Here is a 25000-nt window from a genome sequence, read left to right as displayed (position 1 = left end):
TTGAACGGTTCTATGAAGACCTCCAAGACTTTTTAGAACTAACACCCAAAAAAGATGTCCTTTTCATTATAGGGGAATGGAATGCAAAAGTAGGAAGTCAAGAAACACCTGGAGTAACAGGCAAATTTGGCCTGTGAATACGGAATGAAGCAGGGCAAAGACTAGTAGAGTTTTGCCAAGAAAATGCACTGGTCATAACAAACACCCTCTTCCAACAACACAAGAGAAGACTCTATACATGGACATCACCAGATGGCCAACACCGAAATCAGATTGATTATATTCTTTGCAGCCAAAGATGGAGAAGCTCTATACAGTCAGCAAAAACAAGACCAGGAGCTGACTGTGGCTCAGACCATGAACTCCTTATTGCCAAATTCAGACTGAAATTGAAGAAAGTAGGAAAACCACTAGACCATTCAGGTATGACCTAAATCAAATCCCTTATGATTATACAGTGGAAGTGAGAAATAGATTTAAGGGCCTAGATCTGATAGATAGAGTGCCTGATGAACTATGGAATGAGGTTCATGACATTGTACAGGAGACAAGGATCAAGACCATCCCCATGGAAAAGAAATGCAAAAAAGCAAAATGGCTGTCTGAGGAGGCCTTACAAATAGCTGTGAAAAGAAGACAAGCGAAAAGCAAAGGAGAAAAGGAAAGATATAAACATCTGAATGCAGAGTTCCAAAGAATAGCAAGAAGAGATAAGAAAGGCTTCTTCAGCGATCAATGCAAAGAAATAGAGGAAAACAACAGAATGGGAAAGACTAGAGATCTCTTCAAGAAAACTAGAGATACCAAGGGAACATTTCATGCAAAAATGGGCTCGATAAAGGACAGAAATGGTATGGACCTAACAGAAGCAGAAGATATTAAGAAGAGATGGCAAGAATACACAGAAGAACTGTACAAAAAAGATCTTCACGACCCAGATAATCACGATGATGTGATCACACACCTAGAGCCAGACATCCTGGAATGTGAAGTCAAGCGGGCCTTAGGAAGCATCACTACGAACAAAGCTAGTGGAGGTGATGGAATTCCAGTTGAACTATTCCAAATCCTCAAAGATGATGCTGTGAAAGTGCTGCACTCAATATGCCAGCAAATTTGGAAAACTCAGCAGTGGCCACAGGACTGGAAAAGGTCAGTTTTCATTCCCATCCCAAAGAAAGGCAATACCAAAGAATGCTCAAACTACCGCACAATTGCACTCATCTCACACGCTAGTAAAGTAATGCTCAAAATCCTCCAAGCCAGGCTTCAGCAGTACATGAACCGTGAACTTCCTGATGTTCAAGCTGGTTTTAGAAAAGGCAGAGGAACCAGAGACCAAATTGCCAACATCCGCTGGATCATAGAAAAAGCAAGAGAGTTCCAGAAAAACATCTATTTCTGCTTTATTGACTATACCAAAGCCTTTGTGTGGATCACAATAAACTGTGGAAAATTCTGAAAGAGATGGGAATACCAGACCACCTGACCTGCCTCTTGAGAAATCTGTATGCAGGTCAGGAAGCAACAGTTAGAACTGGACATGGAACAACAGACTGGTTCCAAATAGGAAAAGGAGTACGTCAAGGCTGTATATTGTCACCCTGTTTATTTAACTTCTATGCAGAGTACATCATGAGAAATGCTGGGCTGGAAGATGCACAAGCTGGAATCAAGGTTGCTGGGAGAAATATCAATAACCTCAGATATGCAGATGACACCACCCTTATGGCAGAAAGTGAAGAGGAACTAAAAAGCTTCTTGATGAAGGTGAAAGAGGAGAGTGGAAAAGTTGGCTTAAAACTCAGCATTCAGAAAACAAAGATCATGGCATCCGGTCCCATCACTTCATGGGAAATAGATGGGGAAACAGTGGAAACAGTGTCAGACTTTATTTTTCTGGGCTCCAAAATCACTGCAGATGGTGATTGCAGCCATGAAATTAAAAGACGCTTACTCCTTGGAAGGAAAGTTATGCCCAACCTAGATAGCATATTCAAAAGCAGAGACATTACTTTGCCAACAAAGGTCCGTCTAGTCAAGGCTATGGTTTTTCCAGTGGTCATGTATGGATGTGAGAGTTGGACTGTGAAGAAAGCTGAGCGCCAAAGAATTGATGCTTTTGAACTGTGGTGTTGGAGAAGACTCTTGAGAGTCCCTTGGACTGCAAGGAGATCCAACCAGTCCATTCTGAAGGAGATCAGCCCAGGGATTTCTTTGGAAGGAATGATGCTAAAGCTGAAACTCCAGTACTTTGGCCACCTCATGGGAAGAGTTGACTCATTGGAAAAGACTGATGCTGGGAGGGATTGGGGGCAGGAGGAGAAGGGGACAACAGAGGATGAGATGGCTGGATGGCATCACTGACTTGATGGATGTGAGTCTGAGTGAACTCCGGGAGTTGGTGATGGACAGGGAGGCCTGGCGTGCTGAGATTCATGGGGTCGCAAAGAGTCGGACAGGACTGAGCGACTGAACTGAACTGATACTGTTTTTCATAGCGGTTGTACCATTTTACATTCCCAGCAACAGTTAACAAGCCTACCGATTTCTTCACGTCCTTGTGCATACTTGTTGTCTGCTTTCTTTTTTTTGGATAGTTTCCATCCTAATGGGTATGATGTGGTATCTCATTATAGTTTTGACTTGCTTTTCCCTAATGACCCATGATGTTGAGCATCATCTTATGTGCCTATTAACTACTCATATCTTCTTTGACATGTGCTTTTTACATCTTTTTAAGTCACCTCGCACATTTGACCTGATACAGTCTTTATCTGTACATTTCTTTCTAGACGAAGGAAATGAAAATAGAGTTTTGTCTTTGAAATTCATAGTATCCACCAGAGGGCCTGACACCTCATGGGATCTTGGCACGTATTTGTTGAGCAATGACTGTACAATCTTTGAGGTCAGAGATTTGTCTGAAGCTGCTTGGGAACCATATCTCAGTGGAGATCATGACCTAATGTATGCCCCTGAGAAGTCACTTTCCCATGGAAGGTCCTCGTGTTTTTAAAGCCTGTTTGTAATCTGTGCAGTCTAAATTTTATTTATTTATTTTATTTTAGCAGATAATTTTGGAAACTGTTGCATAAGAAATGGCCGGAAGTCAAATGAATGTCTAAAGAAGAGCTTGACATTTCTTCAGCAGCATTCTTTTTAAAAATAACTTTCTGCCACCATGTCAGCCTCCACTGCACACAGCAGAAATGACAGCGATCTCCTTGGCGTTCCTTCCTCCACGAAGACGTCATCCCTGAGTGTCATCCCCCAGGGCAGCAAGCTGAAGCTGCATCCGAGGTCGGACTCGTCAGAGGGTGAAAATGACGATCCGTTACTGAGATCTACAAGTAAAGTCAGAGACATCAACAGCACTTACGTTATTTCTGCCTGTAAGAAAACAGGAGACACACCCCTCCTTCCTAACCCTGTGGGCAGGCTGACACTTCAGAGGAGAGCGACCAGGAGCAAGGAACCCTCTTTGCTTGGTTGTGAGTCGGGAGACGCTGGTGCGAGAACGGCAGGAACATGCCTTGCGTTACAGCGTCGGACTAAGACAGGTTGCGTGGAAAAGTGGAAAGGAACGCAGAATGTGGGCGGCAGAACAGAAAATAGTCAGCCTTCACCAGAAACTGGTATAAATGTACAAACTGTAAACAGTGATAAAAACTTGCCTTCAGTACCTTTAACTCCAGACCCAAAAGACCTTGAAATGAAGGCTGATGGAAAATGCGCAGTGATGCGTTCTGCCCTCAGTGGGGCAGGTGAGAACGTTGCCCTTGAGTCCCTGCGTGAGCGAACGCCCGCCGGTTCCCAGAGTCAGACTGAAGCGGTTCGCGTAGGGTGCGTGGCAGTTAGGCCCACTGAGAGCAGGTTAGAGATCAAAGTGTCAGGAGCAAGGGCCTCGCATCCCAGGGGTGCTGAGAAGGAAGCCGTGAAACTTCCACGTAGATTTGAAAGCTTAGAGAAAAGGACACCCTCCAAGTGTATTTCAGAGCCCAGGTCGACACCCAGGCGTGGCGTCCTGCAGCCTCGGAGCCCCGCTGCCTTCGTTCTGAGAAGCAGGAGGCCCACCCTGCAAGTTAAACAGACTCCCCAGAGCTCTCTTCTCGCAAGTCAAAGGGAAAGGTCGTGTGAAAATACATTCCTTCTCAAGGAAGAAACTGCACTTCAGAAAACCTCTGCAGAAACAGAGCCCCTGAAGGTGGAGAGCAGCCAAGTGACCGTGGCGGTCAGGGTCAGGCCTTTCAGCAACCGGTAGGTGACCCGAGTTTTATCCGAGGCCAACCTGCTGAGCTTGTTGGTACGTCTTCATGCCGGCTGGCACTGCCTTTTTATAGATGGAACTTCCCGGTTCAGTGGTAGTATGTGGTTATTTTCGATGATTGGCTATAAAACAAAAAAATCGGAACCACCGTATTTTGCAAATGTAAGTTTCTCCAGATATATCTGTGTTTTAAAAGTCTGACTAACTTCTATCTCTAAGGCAGTCTGCTTTCAAATCTGTCATATATGGTGGTGCCTTCTACCTTTCCCTTAAAAAGAGCAACAGCTGGTCACTCATTCCCCAAACAGGTCCTTCCAAAACCCTTTCCAGGGTGGTGGCCATTGCCTTATTGTCTGTGACACGTCACGGTTGTACACACACTGATCTGTGAGGTTTGACTTTGATGGCAAAAAAATCTCTCCCCATGAGTGCCTGTGGGAGAGAAAAAGACGGGCTCTCCTGGTGTGACTGTAGCATCTGATTATCTTTAAATGCTTTGAGGACAACTGTGAAGACTTCACAGAGTCGGTAGTTTTTTTTTAACTCTGTTGTGGACCTAAGTGTGTTGGAGGAGGGTGTGCTGACCCTGCGGCTTCCCAGGTGGCTCAGCAGTAAAGAATCCACCTGCCAACGCAGGACACACAGAAGCAGCAGTTTCGACCCTAGATCGGCAAGGGCCCCCTGGAGGAGGGGCAAGGCAACCCACTCCAGTATTCTTGCCTGGAGAATCCCATGGATGGAGGGGCCTGGCGGGCTGCAGCAGAGAGTCCAGTGTGACTGAGCCGACGCTTTACACATGCGTGGTGACTGCAGTGTGGGCAGTCAACTGAATGGCCAGCGGTTAAGGCAGGTTCCATAGGGCTGGGAGCCTTTTAGTGAGAATGTGGGGTAGTGATAAGGGACGAGAACTCAGGGAGAGCCTCAGGACTGCTCAGGGCAGAGAAGCAGCGGGACAGCCCGCACGGCTGGCGGCCCTAGAGGGACAGAGCGTGGACCCCAGAGCAGCCTGCAGCAGGGCCACTGGGAGGGCGAGAAGGGTGGATTCCACAGTGAATTCTCATCTAAGCAGCTGCTGCTGCTGCTGCTAAGTTGCTTCAGATCAGATCAGATCAGTCCTCAGTCGTGTCCGACTCTTTGCGACCCCATGAATCACAGCATGCCAGGCCTCCCTGTCCTTCACCAACTCTCAGAGTTCACTCAGACTCACATCCATCGAGTCAGTGACGCCATCCAGCCATCTCATCCTCTGTCGTCCCCTTCTCCTCCTGCCCCTAATCCCTCCCAGCATCAGAGTCTTTTCCAGTGAGTCAACTCTTCACATGAGGTGGCCAAAGTACTGGAGTTTCAGCTTTAGCATCAGTCCTTCCAAAGAAATCCCAGGACTGATCTCCTTCAGAATGGACTGGTTGGATCTCCTTGCAGTCCAAGGGACTCTCAAGAGTCTTCTCCAACACCACAGTTCAAAAGCATCAATTCTTCAGCACTCAGCCTTCTTCACAGTCCAACTCTCACATCCATACATGACCACAGGAAAAACCATAGCCTTGACTAGACGGACCTTTGTTGGCAAAGTAATGTCTCTGCTTTAGAATATGCTATCTAGGTTGGTCATAACTTTCCTTCCAAGGAGTAAGCGTCTTTTAATTTCATGGCTGCAGTCACCATCTGCAGTGATTTTGGAGCCCAGAAAAATAAAGTCTGACACTGTTTCCACTGTTTCCCCATCTATTTCCCATGAAGTGATGGGACCGGATGCCATGATCTTTGTTTTCTGAATGTTGAGCTTTAAGCCAACTTTTTCACTCTCCACTTTCACTTTCATCAAGAGGCTCTTGAGTTCCTCTTCACTTTCTGCCATAAGGGTGGTGTCATCTGCATATCTGAGGTTATTGATATTTCTCCCATTAACTTATATGCAGAGTACATCATGAGCGTTTCTCATGATGTACTCTGCATATAAGTTAAATAAACAGGGTGACAATATACAGCCTTGACGTACTCCTTTTCCTATTTGGAACCAGTCTATTCCATGTCCAGTTCTAACTGTTGCTTCCTGACCTGCATACAGATTTCTCAAGAGGCAGATCAGGTGGTCTGGTATTCCCATCTCTTTCAGAATTTTCCACAGTTTATTGTGATCCACACTGTCAAAGGCTTTGGTATAGTCAATAAAGCAGAAATAGATGTTTTTCTGGAACTCTCTTGCTATTTCTATGATCCAGCGGATGTTGGCAATTTGGTCTCTGGTTCCTCTGCCTTTTCTAAAACCAGCTTGAACATCAGGAAGTTCACGGTTCATGTACTGCTGAAGCCTGGCTTGGAGGATTTTGAGCATTACTTTACTAGCGTGTGAGATGAGTGCAATTGTGCGGTAGTTTGAGCATTCTTTGGCATTGCCTTTCTTTGGGATTGGAATGAAAACTGACCTTTTCCAGTCCTGTGGCCACTGCTGAGTTTTCCAAATTTGCTGGCATATTGAGTGCAGCACTTTCTCAGCATCATCTTTGAGGATTTGGAATAGTTCAACTGGAATTCCATCACCTCCACTAGCTTTGTTCGTAGTGATGCTTCCTAAGGCCCGCTTGACTTCACATTCCAGGGTGTCTGGCTCTAGATGAGTGAACACACCATCATGATTATCTGGGTCATGAAGATCTTTTTTGTACAGTTCTTCTGTGTATTCTTGCCATCTCTTCTTAATATCTTCTGCTTCTGTTAGGTCCATACCATTTCTGTCCTTTATTGAGCCCATCTTTGCATGAAATATTCCCTTGGTATCTCTAATTTTCTTGAAGAGATCTCTAGTCTTTCCCATTCTGTTGTTTTCCTCTATTTCTTTGCATTGATCGCTGAAGAAGGCTTTCTTATCTCTTCTTGCTATTCTTTGGAACTCTGCATTCAGATGTTTATATCTTTCCTTTTCTCCTTTGCTTTTCGCTTGTCTTCTTTTCACAGCTATTTGTAAGGCCTCCTCAGACAGCCATTTTGCTTTTTTGCATTTCTTTTCCATGGGGATGGTCTTGATCCTTGTCTCCTGTACAATGTCAAGAACCTCCATCCATAGTTCATCAGGCACTCTATCTATCAGATCTAGGCCCTTAAATCTATTTCTCACTTCCACTGTATAATCATAAGGGATTTGATTTAGGTCATACCTGAATGGTCTAGTGGTTTTCCCTACTTTCTTCAATTTCAGTCTGAATTTGGCAATAAGGAGTTCATGGTCTGAGCCACAGTCAGCTCCTGGTCTGGTTTTTGCTGACTGTATAGAGCTTCTCCATCTTTGGCTGCAAAGAATATAATCAATCTGATTTCAGTTGTGTCCAACTCTGTGCGACCCCATAGACGGCAGCCCATCAGGCTCCCCTGTCCCTGGGATTCTCCAGGCAAGAACACTGGAGTGGGTTGCCATTTCCTTCTCCAGTGCATGAAAGTGAAAAGTGAAAGTGAAGTCGCTCAGTTGTGCCTGACTCTTCGAGACCCCATGGACTGCAGCCCACCAGGGTCCTCCATCTGTGGGATTTTCCAGGCAAGAGTATTGGAGTGGGTTGCCATTGCCTTCTCCGCATCTAAGCAGAGTTGGGGGCAAAAAGAATTGTGTGGCCAGACAAGAACTTGTGTTTTTCTGCAGCGGTAGGTCAAAAAAACTTCCTCCTGAGTCTGAGATAGAAGCGGGGTGGATGCGAAGTGTCAGAGTTTTAAGGGAGATGATTTAAAGCAGGAAGGACCTTTGGAGTCACAGAAATGTACCTTGTGCTTCCATTCAAACTTGTATCTGACGGAGTCTGTTGAAACTGTGCTTTTGTTTCTTGGCAGCTTTGTATAGATTCGTACCTCCAGAAATTCTTTATGATGTTTTCGAATACATTTCCAGTTCGAACTATAGGTACAGGTAGATTTCAGCGGACAGGATGAGAAAAGGGAGAACTTAAGAGGAAAAGGAAGAAGATGGAAAATCCTATACAAGTAGGGGAATTTTCCAGACAAGAAACCTGGAATTCCGTTTTTCCTTTGAGCAGTGGCATTGGAGCTGCCGAAATAGGTTTTGGAAACCCGCTATTATGATGTGTGCGCTCTGCACGTTCCACATAAAACTAAAGAGCCGTCTTGCCCTGGAGGAACCTTCTGCTGTAGTCTGAAGTCCTTATTATTCTGTGGAAATAATACTCAGAATGATTGCAAGGACGATATTTGTCTCTGTGCTTCTTTTGAAAGGGAGAAGAGAGAAGGAGCACATCAGGCGGTCTTCCTGGACGGGGAGGAAATCGCTGTGGAGCACCCCGGCACGCGACAGGTGTACAGCTTTGCCTACGATCTTTCCTTTTGGTCCGTGGACGAGCGCCACCCGCGCTTCGCGAGCCAGATGGCCGTGTACCAGGCGCTGGCGGCCCCGCTGCTGGGCCAGGCCTTCCAAGGCTTCAACACCTGTCTGTTCGCGTACGGTCAGACTGGCTCTGGAAAGTCATACACGTAAGTTGTGTTGTGAATCTGACCATCCTGAAGCATTTATGTCTTTTGTGAGAAGAGCACAGTTTGATAGAATATCTTTTTGAAACTGTACCGCTCTGGGCTCAAGTCTCATCCATTTTACACCCCAGTTCTGCAAGTTGCTTTATCTCTGGGCTTCTGTTTATGCGTGAGATGCTGTTTACCTTGTCAGTGCCATTGGCCCCGTTTTACTGTAAATTCTGTCTCTTGTGTACACTGAAGCTCAGAGAGGTTATTTTGGAAGCCATGTTGTGAGAATCACAAGCAAGTCATCTCATCAGTGGTCTGGCTGTACTGCCCGTACGGGAGGAAATACTTGAGTTTTAATAGTAGCTGACATTTATCAAGTTCCTACTCTATTCCAGGCCCTGTGCTAGAAGGCTCTGAATTAGATAGTTCTTACTTACCCCACTTTATAGAAGAGGAAATTTAGGTTTACTTTCCCCTCAAAGAATTTTAAAACCTAATTCGTTTTACTCCCCCCAACTCATAAATGTATTTTCTAGGATGATGGGCTTTAGTGAAGAACCAGGAATAATTCCAAGATTTTGTGAAGATCTTTTTGCTGAAATAGCCAAAAAACAAACCCAAGAGGTATGTTCTGATGGTCTCTGTAAGCCTTCGTATCTGAGTAGAGAACAGGCAGACCGAGTTAAAGTCGGAGCCGTGGCCACTGAGGCCGACTCCGCAGACGGCATGCGCTCTGGCCCCTGGGCCCTGGGACGGGGGTGGGGAGCGGGTTCAGACGCGGTGCGGTTCCTCCCGGTGGGCAGAGACGGAGGGCCCCCTCGGGCTTCTCCGCTTCCTTGGCTCTACCACCTGTGCGGGTAGCCCCGCCCGGTCGTGCGTGTCTGCAGTCGGGGGCCACGGCCCTCCCTGAGGACAGCAGGGTCAGTGTTATGCCAGCAGCAGCAGGAGGCTGGGGAGCGGCCTGCACACTCAGCCCAGGGTTGTGGCCCCAGCTGCTCGCGCCCGCCCTGTCCAGGCACCGGGGGCCCACGCCCTCACCCAGTCCCGCCTGCCGTCAGCTGTCTGCAGGCAGCCTGCAGGACCAGTCTTTCCCATGTTTGCTTGATGACAAGAGCCCCCTGGAATGTGTCAGGAGGCGGTCGTGTGCATGTGTGCACGTGTGTGTGTGTTTACTTGCTGAAAAGCTGCTGGAGATCCTGATTTGGTTGGTTGGGAGGGTAGTCTGGGAGTTTGTAATTTTCCTATAGTTCTGGACATTTCCTGTAAATGGAGTATCTGCAGCCTGAGGTTCATGAGGGTACAGCAGGTACTGACTCTTCGTTCCTCCTTGTGGCTCAGTAGTATTCCATTGTATGTATACACCGCGTGCTCTTTATCCATTCATCTGTTGATGGACACTTCATCTGTTGGACACTTAGCTGTTGGACACTTATCTGATGGACACTTAGCTGTCTTTATCTTTTGGTTATTGGGTTGGCCAAAAAGTTGATTTATACCATCTGATGGAAAACCCAAAGGAACTTCTTGGCCAACCCACTATCTAGTGCTGCTATGAATATTGGTGAACAACTTTTCTTGACTAATTTTTATTTGAATTTATTTGTAATTATTTTGGGTAGATGTGAAATTGCTGGGTTATATATAGTAAGTCTATGCTGAACCTTTTGACGAACTGCCAGCTGTTTTCTGCGACACCTGGACCATTTTACATTCCCACCCGCAGCCCCAGAGGTTCCGATTCCAACTCTGAGCAGCTTCACTATTTTCCATTTCCTTGATCGCAGCCGTCCTCGTGGGTGTGAGTGGTTTTTTGCCATGGCTCTGACCTGCTTTCCCTGCTGACCTGCAGTGTTGGGCACCTTTTCTTGTGCCTGTTGACTCTGCATCTGCTTTGGAGACATGCCTGTTTTTTAATTGATTGTTTGTCTTCTGTTTTTGAATTGTAAGAGTTCTTTATATGGAGAGGTGTGCATGTGTGCTGCCTGCTAAGTCGCTCAGTTGTGTCCGACTCTTTGCGACCCCATGGACTGTAGCCTACCAGGTTCCTCTGTCCGAGGGATTCTCCAGGCAAGAATACTGGAGTGGGGTTGCCGTTTCCTCCTCCAGGGGATCTTCCCCACCCAGGGATCAAACCCGGGTCTCTTGTCTCCTGCCTGGGCAGGCGGGTTCTTTACCCTGAGCCACCTGGGAAGGCCTTGTATGGGGATCCTACAGCCTTAAGAGATCTGAGGTGTAAGAAGCGCAAGGACTTTCAGGTAAACTGCTTGCTTTGTTTCCGTCTCTGCTAGGTCAGCTACCACCTTGAGATGAGCTTCTTTGAAGTCTACAATGAGAGGATTCATGACCTTCTTGTTTGTAAAGGTGAAAATGGGCAGAGAAAGCAAACGGTAAGATTTAAAAACTTAAGTGTTTTTAATTTGTTTTTATTGATGCATAGAATGATATTAGTTCTCAAGATGGTACATGGCTTAATTACTGCAGTGCTCTTACATGATAGCAAATGCTTCCACGTGCGGTCTAACTGTGTTGCCACTTACTGAATAAGCCCAACATTATTGTTCAGATCAGATCAGTCGCTCAGTCGTGTCCGTCTCTTTGCGACCCCATGAATCTCAGCATGCCGGGCCTCCCTGTCTAACACCAACTCCCGGAGTTCACTGAGACTCACGTCCATCGAGTCAGGGATGCCATCCAGCCATCTCATCCTCTGTCGTCCCCTTCTCCTCCTGCCCCCAATCCCTCCCAGCATCAGAGTCTTTTCCAGTGAGTCAACTCTTCGCATGAGGTGGCCAAAGTACTGGAGTTTCAGCTTTAGCATCATTCCTTCCAAAGAAATCCCAGGGCTGATCTCCTTCAGAATGGACTGGTTGGATTTCCTTGCAGTCCAAGGGACTCTCAAGAGTCTTCTCCAACACCACAGTTCAAAAGCATCAGTTCTTCAGCACTCAGCCTTCTTCACAGTCCAACTCTCACATCCATACATGACCACTGGAAAAACCATAGCCTTGACTAGACGGACCTTTGTTGGCAAAGTAATGTCTCTGCTTTTGAATATGCTATCTAGGTTGGTCATAACTTTCCTTCCAAGGAGTAAACGTCTTTTAATTTCATGGCTGCAGTCACCATCTGTAGTGATTTTGGAGCCCAGAAAAATAAAGTCTGACACTGTTTCCACTGTTTCCCCATCTATTTCCCATGAAGTGATGGGACCGGATGCCATGATCTTAGTTTTCTGAATGTTGAGCTTTAAGCCAACTTTTTCACTCTCCGCTTTCACTTTCATCAAGAGGCTTTTGAGTTCCTCTTCACTTTCTGCCATAAGGGTGGTGTCATCTGCATATCTGAGGTTATTGATATTTCTCCCGGCAATCTTGATTCCAGCTTGTGTTTCTTCCAGTCCAGTGTTTCTCATGATGTACTCTGCATATAAGTTAAATAAACAGGGTGACAATATACAGCCTTGACGTACTCCTTTTCCTATTTGGAACCAGTCTGTTGTTCCCTGTCCAGTTCTAACTGTTGCTTCCTGACCTGCATACAGATTTCTCAAGAGGCAGATCAGGTGGTGTGGTATTCCCATCTCTTTCAGGATTTTCCACAGTTTATTGTGATCCACACAGTCAAAGGCTTTGGCATAGTCAATAAAGCAGAAATAGATGTTTTTCTGGAACTCTCTTGCTTTTTCCATGATCCAGCAGATGTTGGCAATTTGATCTCTGGTTCCTCTGCCTTTTCTAAAACCAGCTTGAACATCAGGAAGTTCACGGTTCACATATTGCTGAAGCCTGGCTTGGAGAATTTTGAGCATTACTTTACTAGTGTGTAAGTGTGTAAATACTTTACTACTTTACTTTACTGGAAAAGGTCAGTTTTCATTCCCATCCCAAAGAAAGGCAATGCCAAAGAATGCTCAAACTACTGCACAATTGCACTCATCTCACACGCTAGTAAAGTAATGCTCACAATTCTCCAAGCCAGGCTTCAGCAATATGTGAACCGTGAACTTCCTGATGTTCAAGCTGGTTTTAGAAAAGGCAGAGGAGCCAGAGATCAAATTGCCAACATCCGCTGGATCATGGAAAAAGCAAGAGAGTTCCAGAAAAACATCTATTTCTGCTTTATTGACTATGCCAAAGCCTTTGACTGTGTGGATCACAATAAACTGGAAAATCCTGAAAGAGATGGGAATACCAGACCACCTGATCTGCCCTTGAGAAATCTGTATGCAGGTCAGGAAGCAACTGTTAGAACTGGACAGGGAGCAACAGACTGGTTCCAAATAGGAAAAGGAGTTCGTCAAGGCTGTATATTGTCACCCTGTTTATTTAACTTATATGCAGAGTACATCATGAGAAACGCTGGACTGGAAGAAACACAAGCTGGAATCAAGATTGCCGGGAGAAATATCAATAACCTCAGATATGCAGATGACACCACCCTTATGGCAGAAAGTGAAGAGGAACTCAAGAGCCTCTTGATGAAAGTGAAAGTGGAGAGTGAAAAAGTTGGCTTAAAGCTCAACATTCAGAAAACTAAGATCATGGCATCCGGTCCCATCACTTTATGGGAAATAGATGGGGAAACAGTGGAAACAGTGTCAGACTTTATTTTTCTGGGCTCCAAAATCACTACAGATGGTGACTGCAGCCATGAAATTAAAAGACGCTTACTCCTTGGAAGGAAAGTTATGACCAACCTAGATAGCATATTCTAAAGCAGAGACATTACTTTGCCAACAAAGGTTCGTCTAGTCAAGGCTATGGTTTTTCCAGTGGTCATGTATGGATGTGAGAGTTGGACTGTGAAGAAGGCTGAGTGCCGAAGAACTGATGTTTTTGAACTGTGGTGTTGGAGAGGACTCTTGAGAGTCCCTTGGACTGCAAGGAGATCCAACCAGTCCATTCTGAAGGAGATCAGCCCTGGGATTTCTTTGGAAGGAATGATGCTAAAGCTGAAACTCCAGTACTTTGGCCACCTCATGTGAAGAGTTGACTCATTTGAAAAGACTCTGATGCTGGGAGGGATTGCGGGCAGGAGGAGAAGGGGACAACAGAGGATGAGACGGCTGGATGGCATCCCTGACTCGATGGACGTGAGTCTCAGTGAACTCCGGGAGTTGGTGATCGACAGGGAGGCCTGGCATGCTGTGATTCATGGGGTCGAAAAGAGTCGGACATGACTGAGGGACTGATCTGATCTGATCTTACTAGCGTGTGAGATGAGTGCAATTGTGTGGTAGTTTGAGCATTCTTTGGCATTGCCTTTCTTTGGGATTGGAATGAAAACTGACCTTTTCCAGTCCTGTGGCCACTGCTGAGTTTTCCAAATTTGCTGGCATATTGAGTGCAGCACTTTCTCAGCATCATCTTTCAGGATTTGGAATAGCTCAACTGGAATTCCATCACCTCCACTAGCTTTGTTCATAGTGATGCTTTCTAAGGCCCACTTGACTTCACATTCCAGGATGTCTGGCTCTACGTCAGTGATCACACCATCGTGATAATCTGATGAACATTATTCTTAGTGGACATTAAATGAGTTATTAACTATAACCTCATTTTATTTAAGTATTGTGTCAATATTAAACATCATATATTCCAAGATTTAGTTGGATCACACATGTCAAATATCAAATGCCTAAAAGTCTGTGAAGCCAAAAAAGTAGAAGTTTAAGAAAACTTTTTTTTTGAAGAATATGTATTTCACTGGATTATTTAGCAAGCTGATGTCTTATAGATAATATTTTCTATGCAATAGAAAGTTTCACAAGGCATAAACTTTTTAAAAACCTATTATAATGAAAAAATTTTTAGTTGTGAAAAGAACTGTGGAGATTGAGAAACTATAATCTGAAGAGGTCGCTTGCTCTAAGTCACTCCGTCTGCCTTTGGCAGCATCTAGAGACTTAAGTGGGAGAAGGCAATGGCACCCCATCCCAGTACTGTTGCCCAGAAAATCACAGGGATGGAGGAGGCTGGTAGGCTGCAGTTCATGGGGTTGCACAGAGTCGGACACGACTGAAGCGACTTAGCACCAGCAGCAGCAGCAGCAGAGACTTAAGCAAAACTTGGCATTTCCTTCTAAGACTTCTATGTGTTTTAAAATTTCTGCTCATAAAGTGTAAAATGTATAATGTAAAACTAAAGAAGATGTTAACTGAAATTAATTGTTTTGTTGAAAGCCATTTACAAGCACATGAGCAGTAGCCGTGGCAGGACTTGAGAGTAACAAACCTGTAAGGTATTTGGTGTCATAGTAAATCTACTGTCGGACGCGGCGAATGCGACTGGTTTGTGATCCTGAGGCAGTTTCCTGGTGCCTTGCAGCTTAGCTGTGTTTCTGTGAGAACCTTTTGTTCATTTCTGGGCAAAGTGGAGACAAGTCTTTTTACTGTAGACTCAAAATATAGAAAAAAAGATGATTGGAAGTCCATTTTATATAGAATATTTGTATCGTGCTAACGCAGCTTGTGTTTCCCACAGCTGCGAGTGCGGGAGCACCCGGCCTCGGGTCCCTACGTCGAGGGCCTGTCCACGTGAGTGCGGCATGCGGGCCGGTGTGGTGGGTGGGCGGGGCCTGTCCACGTGAGCCTGGGTGGCTGGTGGGTGGGGCCTGTCCATGAGAGCATGGGTGGTGGGTGGGCGGGTCCTGTCCACGTGAGCCTGGGTGGCGGGCGGGCGGGCGGGGCCTGTGCACGTGAGCGCGGGCGGTGGGTGGTGGGCGGGCGGGGCCTGTCCACGTGAGTGGAGGCGGTGGGCGGGCGGGGCCTGTGCACGTGTGCACGGGCGGTGGGCGGGCGGGGCCTGTCAACGTGCGTGCGGCTGGTGGGCACGGCCTGTTGTGTTCCTGAGTGTCCCCCCCAGCCGGGAGGCGCTGCCTCCCAGTTGTCTTGTGGCCTCAATGCTCTCCAGTTAGACATCCTTCCTCTTTCTAAATGGAGAGTTAGCTGCTTCTCGTGTTTCTCTCTCAGGGCGCCTGTGAAGCGCTCTCATAGAGGACTGATCACACCGAGTGGAAGTCACCTTCTCTGACTTCTCTCTCTCTCCCCCGCTTACCCACTGAGTTCAGCCTGCCTCTCAAGCCTCTTGATTTATGTGTCTCTGGAAGCCGCGGAGGGGAGGAGGTGCCGAGTTCAGTGCTTAGAGTTGGAACTATGCTGACAGTCATGTGTTTGGCTTTCAACTCCAAATGCTTTTTTAAGGGAACAGAAAAGTGGTGAGAGAAGATTTAAATCCATTTAGTAAATCTGGAATTGTGCTGAGACCCACGACACCCGCAAACCCACACCCATGCGTGCCTGTACTTGTACATACACCTTTGCCGAACCACACCCTATGTGTGTATACGGGTACCTGTGCCAACATGGGGGTTAAAGTTTATGTTTTGGTCTCATGACTTGGATATTCCAATGTTCAAATGCTAAGGTTCTTCATTATATTAAGAAAAACCATATTTTTAAAAATTTGATAGAATTAAAGCATTATATTTTATTTCCTACCTTATAGAATGGAAAAAATGACTGTCAAATCAATATAATAATATCTATTCCATTGTGATATCCATGGAATAATTATATAATTGAAAGGTGGTTCTTTTATAAGAGCAGGAGTGTGATTGATCATCAGTAAAATGGATTTTGTCTTTTTGCTTTTTTAAAATAGGAATGTTGTCAGTTCTCATTCTGATATCCAGGTAAGGTTGATTGTATTTTGTCTTCTCTCCACTAGATAGAAAGATCAGAGTCATAAATACTTATGAGAATATTTCCCCTTACTTGCTGTTCTCATAAATAAAAGGTTAATCTTGTTAATTTCTAATCAGTTGATTTTGTTTGTGTAAACTTTAATAAAAAGAATTACTTTTCTAAACTAAAAACAAATTGATAATCATGTCAGTTTAGAGTTGTAGAAATAACCTTTTCACGGTATTAACTTCTGATTTAAGTTTCTGAGACAGAGAAAATGAACAGCTAGAAAATGGTAATACAAATGAGTAAATAAATATGTATTGATAATTTTATTTTGCAAAGTGATTATTGGTGTGTGTATATGTGCTTGCTTCACACTTGGCCCTGGTTGGCACCATCTGAGCTCTGGCCCGCCTTCCTCGCCAGGTCTGGCTGCAGCTGGGGAACAAGCAGAAGGCCACGGCGGCCACCGGCATGAACGACAAGAGCTCACGCTCTCACTCCGTGCTCACGCTGGTGATGACGCAGGCCAAGGTACCACGTCGCTGAGGGCTTTCTTAGGAAAGATGCCTGCTATATTCAAGTTGTATGTTGTCCCTATTTCCTCCTTTAAATCAAAGGTAAAAGCATAGTCACATAAGTATGTAACATAATTGGGTTTTAGCGCATACACACGATGACTCCCGTCATATCAGTGTATGGTAATATATTATCAATAGTACATAATACTTGTGTTTGAAAAGACATCTCAGAAAGTAAAGGATTTTAGATAATGTAGGGACTCCCTTGGTGTTCCAATGGATAAGACTCTGCGTTCCCAATGCAGGGGACCGGGTTTGATTCCATATATTGCAGCTAAGACCCAGCACACCAAAACTACTGAGCTGTCTCACTCTAGAGCCTGCATGCTGCAACTTGAGAAGCCCATGAGCCACGGTGAAGACCCAGCAGGGCCAAAATAAATTTAGCCATAGGTTCCACTACTCAGATAAACCCCCTCAACAGTTTGGTATATAATCTTTCAATTGTTTTACAATCACACATCACAAATTTACAAAATCTGTAACAATTTCATGCCTTTAAAATTATTTGCAAAATATTGTTTTTCATAGCTACATAGTATTCCTTTGACTATCAAAAGTCCTAGGTTTTTCTCTGATGTTGGACATTTATGTTGCTTTTAAACATTTTGCTACTTCAGTGCTGGGATAAACAACGCTTTTATAAATTACACTTCTTCTCTATTTATTGTTGTTTCCTTCATGTCACTGAGTAGTTACAGGCTTTAGCCCTTGAAAGTCGTCTCTCTTATTCTGCTTCATGTAACTGAGTAGTTACAGGTTTAGCCCTTTAAAGTCATCTCTCTTATTCTGCTTCATGTAACTGAGTAGTTACAGGGTTAGCCCTTTAAAGTCATCTCTCTTATTCTGCTTCATGTAACTGAGTAGTTACAGGTTTAGCCCTTTAAAGTCGTCTCTCTTCTTCTGGCACAGTCTAAGCACTGCTCGGTGTGTTCTGACAAACTGTCATGGAGTCAAGGAAGCACAGTGTCTTTATCCCTTGTGTTTGCAATCTTGTGTAACTTCCTGTTTTGCAGACTTATGGTGATGGCAAGTCATGATAGAACTTATGATGTATTATTTTAATGCCCTCTTGCTCCAGACAGAATTTGTGGAGGGGGAGGAGCTGGACCACAGAATTCGGAGCCGCATAAACCTCGTGGACCTGGCTGGCAGCGAGCGGTGCTCAGCGACCGGGACCAGCGGGGAGCGGCTGAAGGTAAAGTGCCGCCTCGTGTTGGGAAGCTCAGTCCTGTGCCTTGTTTTTAGGAGATTATAAGCTCAGCATACTTAACCAAAAAAACCCCTCTCTGAACCTGCACTTCATAGACTGCAGTCTGAGGCTCAAAAAGGAACCCATAGTTCTTGGTTATGATTGCTTTCAGAAACAGTAGACTTTGAATCCAAAGGAAATTGGCAGATTCTGAAAGAAAGTATTTACTCAGTGATTATCAGTTCAGTTCAGTAGCTCAGTCAGGTCCGACTCTTTGTGACCCCATGGACTGCAGCATTCCAGGCTTTCCTGTCTTTCACCAACTCCCAGAGCTTACTGAAACTCATGTCCATCAAGTTGGTGGTACCATCCAACTATCTCATCCTCTGTCCTCCCCTTCTCCTCCTGCCTTCAATCCTTCCCAGCAATAGGGTCTTTTCCAATTAGTCAGCTCTTCACATCAGGTGGCCAAAGTACTGGAGCTTCAGTTTCAGCATCAGTCTTTCCAATGAATATTCAGGACTGATTTCCTTTAGGATGGATTGGTTGGATCTCCTTGCAGTCCAAGAAGACTCTCAAGAGTCTTCTCCAACACCACAGTTCAAAAGCATCAATTCTTCTGTGCTCAGCTTTCTTTATAGTCCTTCTCTCACATGCATACATGACTACTGGAAAAACCACAGCTTTGACTAGATGGACCTTTGTCGGCAAAGTAATGTCTCTGCTTTTTAATATGATGTCTAGGTGGGTCATAGCTTTTCTTCCAAGGAGCAATTAGGGAAGAAATATATTTTGTGAAACAAATTTATTCTGGAGCAGTTACGTTTGATTAAAATGTTTGATCTTGTCCCCAGGAAGGCGTGAGCATTAACAAGTCGCTGCTGACCCTGGGCAAGGTCATCTCTGCACTGTCCGAGCAGGCTGGCGGGCGGAGCGTGTTCATTCCTTACCGCGAGTCTGTCCTCACATGGCAAGTAGCTCTTGAAGAGTAAAGAATGTACAAGATACAGAGAGTAGTGTGGGAAAGGGGCATAGACCGACTCATGTAACTCTCGTATGGATTCAAGAGCCAGGCTACCTGGGCTTGACCTTGCTAGCCCCCCCACCTGTCTCCTCGCCTGTAATAAGGGGATATCCAGACCTGTCTTTTAGGGTTGTGTGTGTGTGTGCTCAGTCGCTCAGTCATACCTGACTGCAGTCTGCTGGTGGACTGTAGCCCACCAGGCTCCTCTGTCCATGGGACTCTCAGGCAAGAACACTGGAGTGGGTTGCCATTTCCTCCTCCAGGGTATCTCCCTGACCCGGGGACTGAACCCTAGTCTCCTGCGTTGGCCAGCAGATGCTTCAGCACTGAGCCCCTGGGATGGTGAGGGTCGATGGTGGGTGTAAAGCTCTGGGAGGCTGCCCAGGCAGTGCAGTGGCAAAGAGCCCCCCTGCCCGTCAGGAGACAGGAGACGCACAGGTTCGATCCCTGGACTGAGAAGGTCCCCTAGATAAGGAAATGGCAACCCATTCCAGTATTCTTGCCGGAAAATCCCATGGACTGAGGAACCGGGGCTGCAGTCCCTTCATGGGGTTGCAGAGTCGGGCATGGCTGTGTAACTGAGCTTGCACACACAGAAGCTCTTGATGGGCGGTGTGTGCTGCGTCATGTCGGCCTCTGTTCTGTGTTTGCTGTTATTCGTGCCTGATGTTTGAGCACGTGTGGTGTCACCAGACACACGACTGTGTGTGTAAAGTGAAGCTCAGCACACACTGGCTGGTTCAAAAAGTATTCATGAATGAGTGCGTATGTAACTTCAGATATGTTCCGTTTAGATTACATCTGTGTAGATTTAATATTCAGTGTTGAGAAGGACGTCTCTCTCCTTGACAGCAGCGTATCTTTATATACTTTATTATATTGTAATCGCCACCTCAAAACCTGTCAGAGAACAGTCTGATTTTCTTTAATGCCTCTTGAAAATTAAGAATAACTTTTGAAAGTTGAGACTGATTCATTCTGTATTCGTAAAGATAGGCTTTTTAGTCTCATGCTTGTTTTTCCCCTCTCAAATAAGGGTTTTGCGTATGTTAGTAACAGAGAACAAAATTTGTGTTTATAATGTTCATCCATCATTTTCTGCACTTCCAAGCAGGTGCTTTGAACCATCATGGTGGCTCCAGAAACCCAAAGACCACCAGCACGGTCCCTCCCTGAAGCAGTTCCCAGTCTAGTGCGGGGAGAGGAATTTCACTAAGGATAGGATAGTTACCCACATTTTAAAATCTCTGCACAGACTGTTGTTTCACAAAACAACATAGAAAGCGTGGGAGGAAATCAAGTGCTCAGAGACCTACGCAGAGCTGCGAGTCCAGAAGCCTTGCCCGCGGCCTTTGCGTGAGGGGGCGCCGGGCCCGCTGTCCCGCGGTGGGCGCTGCGCCTGCCCCGCGCCCGGTGTCGCGGGGTCACCGCTGGGCGCTGCGCCCGCCCCGCGCCCGCTGTCGTGAGGTCACCGCTGGGCGCTGCGCCTGCCCCGCGCCCGCTGTCGTGAGGTCACCGCTGGGCGCTGCGCCCGCCCTGCGCCCGGTGTCGCGGGGTCACCGCTGGGCGCTGCGCCTGCCCCGCGCCCGCTGTCGTGAGGTCACCGCTGGGCGCTGCGCCCGCCCTGCGCCCGGTGTCGCGGGGTCACCGCTGGGCGCTGCGCCTGCCCCGCGCCCGGTGTCGTGAGGTCACCGCGGACGCTGCGCCCGCCCCGCGCCCGGTGTCGTGAGGTCACCGCTGGGCGCTGCGCCCGCCCCGCGCCCGGTGTCGTGAGGTCACCGCGGACGCCAAGTCTGACGGGGGCTGTTCTCCGCGCAGGCTGCTGAAGGAGAGTCTGAGCGGAAACTCGAAAACCGCCATGGTCGCCACGGTCAGCCCGGCGGGCAGCAGCGTGGAGGAGACGCTGAGCACGCTGAGGTACGCGGCGCAGGCCCGCAGCATCGTCACCGCCGCCAGGGTCAACGAGGACCTGAGCGCCGGCCTCATCCGGGGTGAGCGGCTCGGACGTGAAGGGCGCTGGGCGGGAGTTTCGTCTCACTCACTCACTCCAGTCGTGAAAACAAGCGGTTTTAGAGCCGAGGCTTTTCCTCTCAGGCTGGCTGCAGCAGCGCCTCGTCACCTTCCCGGAAGGCCGGCGCCGAGCGCGCAGGGAGCAGGCAGGCGGGGCCGGGGATGGGGCGGGCCGGGGGGCTCTGGGAGCAGCGGCGCCCCGCCCTCAGCGCCGCAGCCCGCGCTTCCCCAGCCCTGCGTCCCTCCCGCCGCGGCTCGATGGTGCATGGCGCCCTCGGGTGCGGGCTGGCTCCCGCTCAGTCTTTCCCCCTTTGCATCTGCTCTCTTCTACCAGTGGGGCCATTTCCATTAAACGTAGGTCTTCTGAATTCCAGCTGGGAAAACCTTTGATCTCTGTCCCCAGTCCTTATGGGTACGGTGTGCCGGGGCAGGGCTGGTTCGCACCTGCCGTCCCAGATGGGTGCCCGGTCCCCCTCAGGTGCCCTGTGTTGGAGAATACATTTCGTGGCCATCCTGCTAAGAGGGAGGGATTCATTAACAGGGGAGCGGTTTTTCAGGTTAAGGCTAGGTAGGGATTTGTAAGTAATTAAAGTAAAATTTCACTTAGTGGTTCTTAAGATTTCAAATGGAAGAGCAGATGTTCATGTCTAGTGGACTGTATATCAAATGTTATTAATCAGGCCCTTTTTTACAAATGTTTAGAACTGAAAGCGGAAATTGAAAAGTTAAGAGCTGCCCAAAGAAGCAGTCAGAACATTGACCCTGAACGGTACAGGCTCTGCCGGCAAGAAATAGCATCCTTGAGAATGAAGCTGCATCAGCAGGAGAGAGACATGGCAAACATGCAGAGGTGGGCTCTGGGCCCCAGGCAGTCAGACCCTGTGCTGCCCGGGCTCCCTGGGCTGGTGGGGGTGGGAGGGGGGCCGGCGGGGAGGCACCCCTCCCTCCCATACGAGTGGAGCAGCTCATCCCCAGACCATGATGTTTGAATACTCCTGAGTGGTTTTCTAAGTTTTGTTGATTATCTCTTGATTCTTAATCATTTATATATCTAGATATTTTTTTAACCCTTTTAAACTCTTTTGTTTTTCTTTGAAAAGAATGTGGAAAGAAAAACTTGAACAAGCTGAAAAAAGAAAACTTCAAGTAACAAAGGAGTTACAGGTATCATTTCAGCTCTCTAAACTGAAGATTTGCAAAGAGATATGCCAGTAAATATGCAGATATAACTTCTCAAATGCTCATTGTATACCAACTGTACGGAGCAAAATCTTAGAGGGAATCTTGTGAGGAGCTTTAAGATCAGGATTGTGATGGCTTAGAGCCTGTGAGCTGGTTGGAAAGTTAAAATACAAACAATCTAGTTCTCTTCACGTTGGTTCAATCGGTTCAACAGATGTCACATGTTGCTGCTGTGCCAGGCCTGGGGAGGCCGAGGTGAATCCAGAGAACGTGTGACCCAGAGGGAGGTTTACTGAAGTGTCGTGTGATTGGAGGGTGAAACCACGCATGTGCCATCTATTAGGTACACAGTGGTGGGCACTGGTGGGCACTCACACTGTGCCGTATGAGTCACCCTAATGCAGTGGCCGAGGAGCAGCAGTAATTCCCCATGATGAGGGCGGTCACTGGGAGGACTTCAAACAGAAGGGACAACTAAGCAAAATCTTGTACAGTGAGCAGGAGCTTGTTGGTTTCCAAAGTCTAAACGTCTAAGCAAAGATGCAGCCTGATGCCCTGAGAGTTAGGAACAGATGCGTGGCTGCTGGGATGGGTCAGACTGGAGAGGGGGGCACAGCTGGGCCACAATGCAGTGAGGACCAGTGGGCGGGCCATGGTGGCTTTTAGGTGGAAGGACAGGGACAATCCTCCTGGGTCTGGACAGGTTCTCCTGGTGAGGGTGTGAGAGAGGGTTCAAGGGAGGGAAGAGGAAGGCCGGGAAAGGGACCCATCTCGGAGCTATGGCTGGGGTTACGGGAGGAGGTGACGAGAGCTTGGGGCAGGCGGTGGGTGGGCTGGCTGGTGGGGGTGCTGGGTGCAGGGGCTGGAAAGGAGGGAAGCTGACAGGCTCAAGAGGGTTTTCCTGAGGTGTGTGTAGACAGGGAAGTGGGGAATGGTGCCTGAAAGGTGCATCCTGCATCGTGCGATCAGGAGGTTATTGTCACGGTACGGGGACCTGGTGGTGGCCGCAGAGACGCGGTCTCAGGACCCGACCCGCTGTGGACGGTTGCGGGTGAGGACAGGTGCATGGAGACACCAGGCTGAGCCCCGAGTGGGCTGAGGGTGGTGAGGGACACAGGGTCAGCGTCACCCTGCGAGGCTTCTAAGAGGTATGCCAGCCACACTTACGGGGCCGTCGGGAGGAGAGGGTCTAAGAGACCGTTAATTACCAAGTCACATGTCCTGTGACTTTCACGTTTAACACAGACCTTTCATTTTAGGTGGGTTTAACAGTTTCATGCTCCTGATCAAGGTTAACTATTTTTCTGACTTGTACTAGAAAGCAGGAATTACCTTTCAAATGGACAACCATTTGCCAAACCTGGTCAACCTCAACGAAGACCCTCAGCTGTCGGAGATCCTGTTATACATGATAAAAGAGGGGACAACCACGGTCGGAAAGTACAGACCAAGCTCCAGCCACGACATTCAGTTGTCGGGCGTGCTGATTGCCGACGACCACTGGTGCGTCCCTCAGATCTGCCCCCTGCAGCTCCCTTCCCACACGTCTCCATTCACGCTGAGGCGCTGGTGTGTAACTCTGAGAGGGCCTCTGCTGGCCAGGAAAGCCGACGGTGGGGGCGTTCCGTGAGGACGGCAGGTCCTCTGCTCTCCTATGAGGAGTGACGTCGGGGTGGTGTTGCTGCGTTTCTGTTTTGTGCGTGTGATGTGGCCACGGGGTCATTTCCTGGAGTTACAGTCTCAGGCATGACACTTCTATCCATCATTAAGGCTGGAGTTTTGGTTGGATGATGAATTTAAACTTCTGCTCCTGTGAGTGGAGCGATGCTGCGTGTGTTGCTGGGGTGACGGTTCGTGTGAACTGTGTTAGCTCCATAGTGTGTTTTCATGACTTGTCTCTGTTGACACACCTGCGTTTTCCCGGCTGCAGAGTGTCACGTTGGTGTGCAGTTACCGGTCTATTTTGTCGGTAGACGTTCGGTGGTTTCTCACATTCCACCCCCACAGCACTGCTGTGAGCGCGTGGACACGTCTCCTGGTACAAACGGGTAGCGCGTCCCTGGAGTGTCAACATGCGAGACGGCCCTTGGGGCAGCCTGGCGCCTGGGCCCTTCTGTTTGCCCCGCGTGCTGTATGAGCGTGGCGACTTTGCAGTTACCGTGTCACGATAATTCCCAAGTTTGGGAAGCAGCCCTAAGCGTGTGTCTAGGAGGGGAGAGAGCAGCCTGCAGGATATGTGCGTATTCACTTTTATGAGGTGATTTCAGATTGCTTTCCAGAATGATCGTCAGTTCTGCCACAGTTGGCACTCAGACTTCCTGTTACCCTCAGATCCTTGCCAACACTTAGCACTGCTGGGTGGATGCAAACTGGCGACTCGGTGGGCATTTGTTTGCATTTCTTTGACTAGTAATCCTCACATATTTTGGCCAATTTTGCTTGCTCTTTTGTAACTTGTTTGTAACTTGGTCATGTCTTTTGTCCATTTTTCAATTGTATTGTATTGTTTTTTCCTTCATAATTTGTAGCAGACCTTTCTGTGTCTTGGTTGGCAGGTTTTTGTGAGTTTCATGCGTTGTAAATAGCTTTTCCAGCG

General features: G+C 47.5%; 1 protein-coding gene across 1 annotated transcript in view; it reads left to right on the top strand.

Annotated features, from left to right (window-relative positions):
* The window catches only part of KIF14 (kinesin family member 14), a 49566-nt gene that overhangs the window by 3042 nt on the left and 21524 nt on the right, over positions 1-25000 (top strand). Inside the window, exons 2-14 of the mRNA XM_070768742.1 lie at positions 3072-4260; positions 8486-8740; positions 9265-9352; positions 11017-11115; positions 15211-15263; positions 16390-16420; positions 16842-16949; positions 18078-18194; positions 19043-19158; positions 21031-21203; positions 21925-22072; positions 22323-22386; positions 23723-23907. Of these exons, the coding sequence (XP_070624843.1) occupies positions 3185-4260; positions 8486-8740; positions 9265-9352; positions 11017-11115; positions 15211-15263; positions 16390-16420; positions 16842-16949; positions 18078-18194; positions 19043-19158; positions 21031-21203; positions 21925-22072; positions 22323-22386; positions 23723-23907 (2513 nt within the window). The 5' untranslated portion in view covers positions 3072-3184. The remainder of the gene's footprint in view (positions 1-3071; positions 4261-8485; positions 8741-9264; positions 9353-11016; positions 11116-15210; positions 15264-16389; positions 16421-16841; positions 16950-18077; positions 18195-19042; positions 19159-21030; positions 21204-21924; positions 22073-22322; positions 22387-23722; positions 23908-25000) is intronic.

Source organism: Bos indicus, chromosome 16 (assembly GCF_029378745.1).
Source record: "Bos indicus isolate NIAB-ARS_2022 breed Sahiwal x Tharparkar chromosome 16, NIAB-ARS_B.indTharparkar_mat_pri_1.0, whole genome shotgun sequence".
NCBI lineage: Eukaryota > Metazoa > Chordata > Mammalia > Artiodactyla > Bovidae > Bos > Bos indicus.
This window is presented reverse-complemented; position numbering and strand designations above follow the sequence as displayed.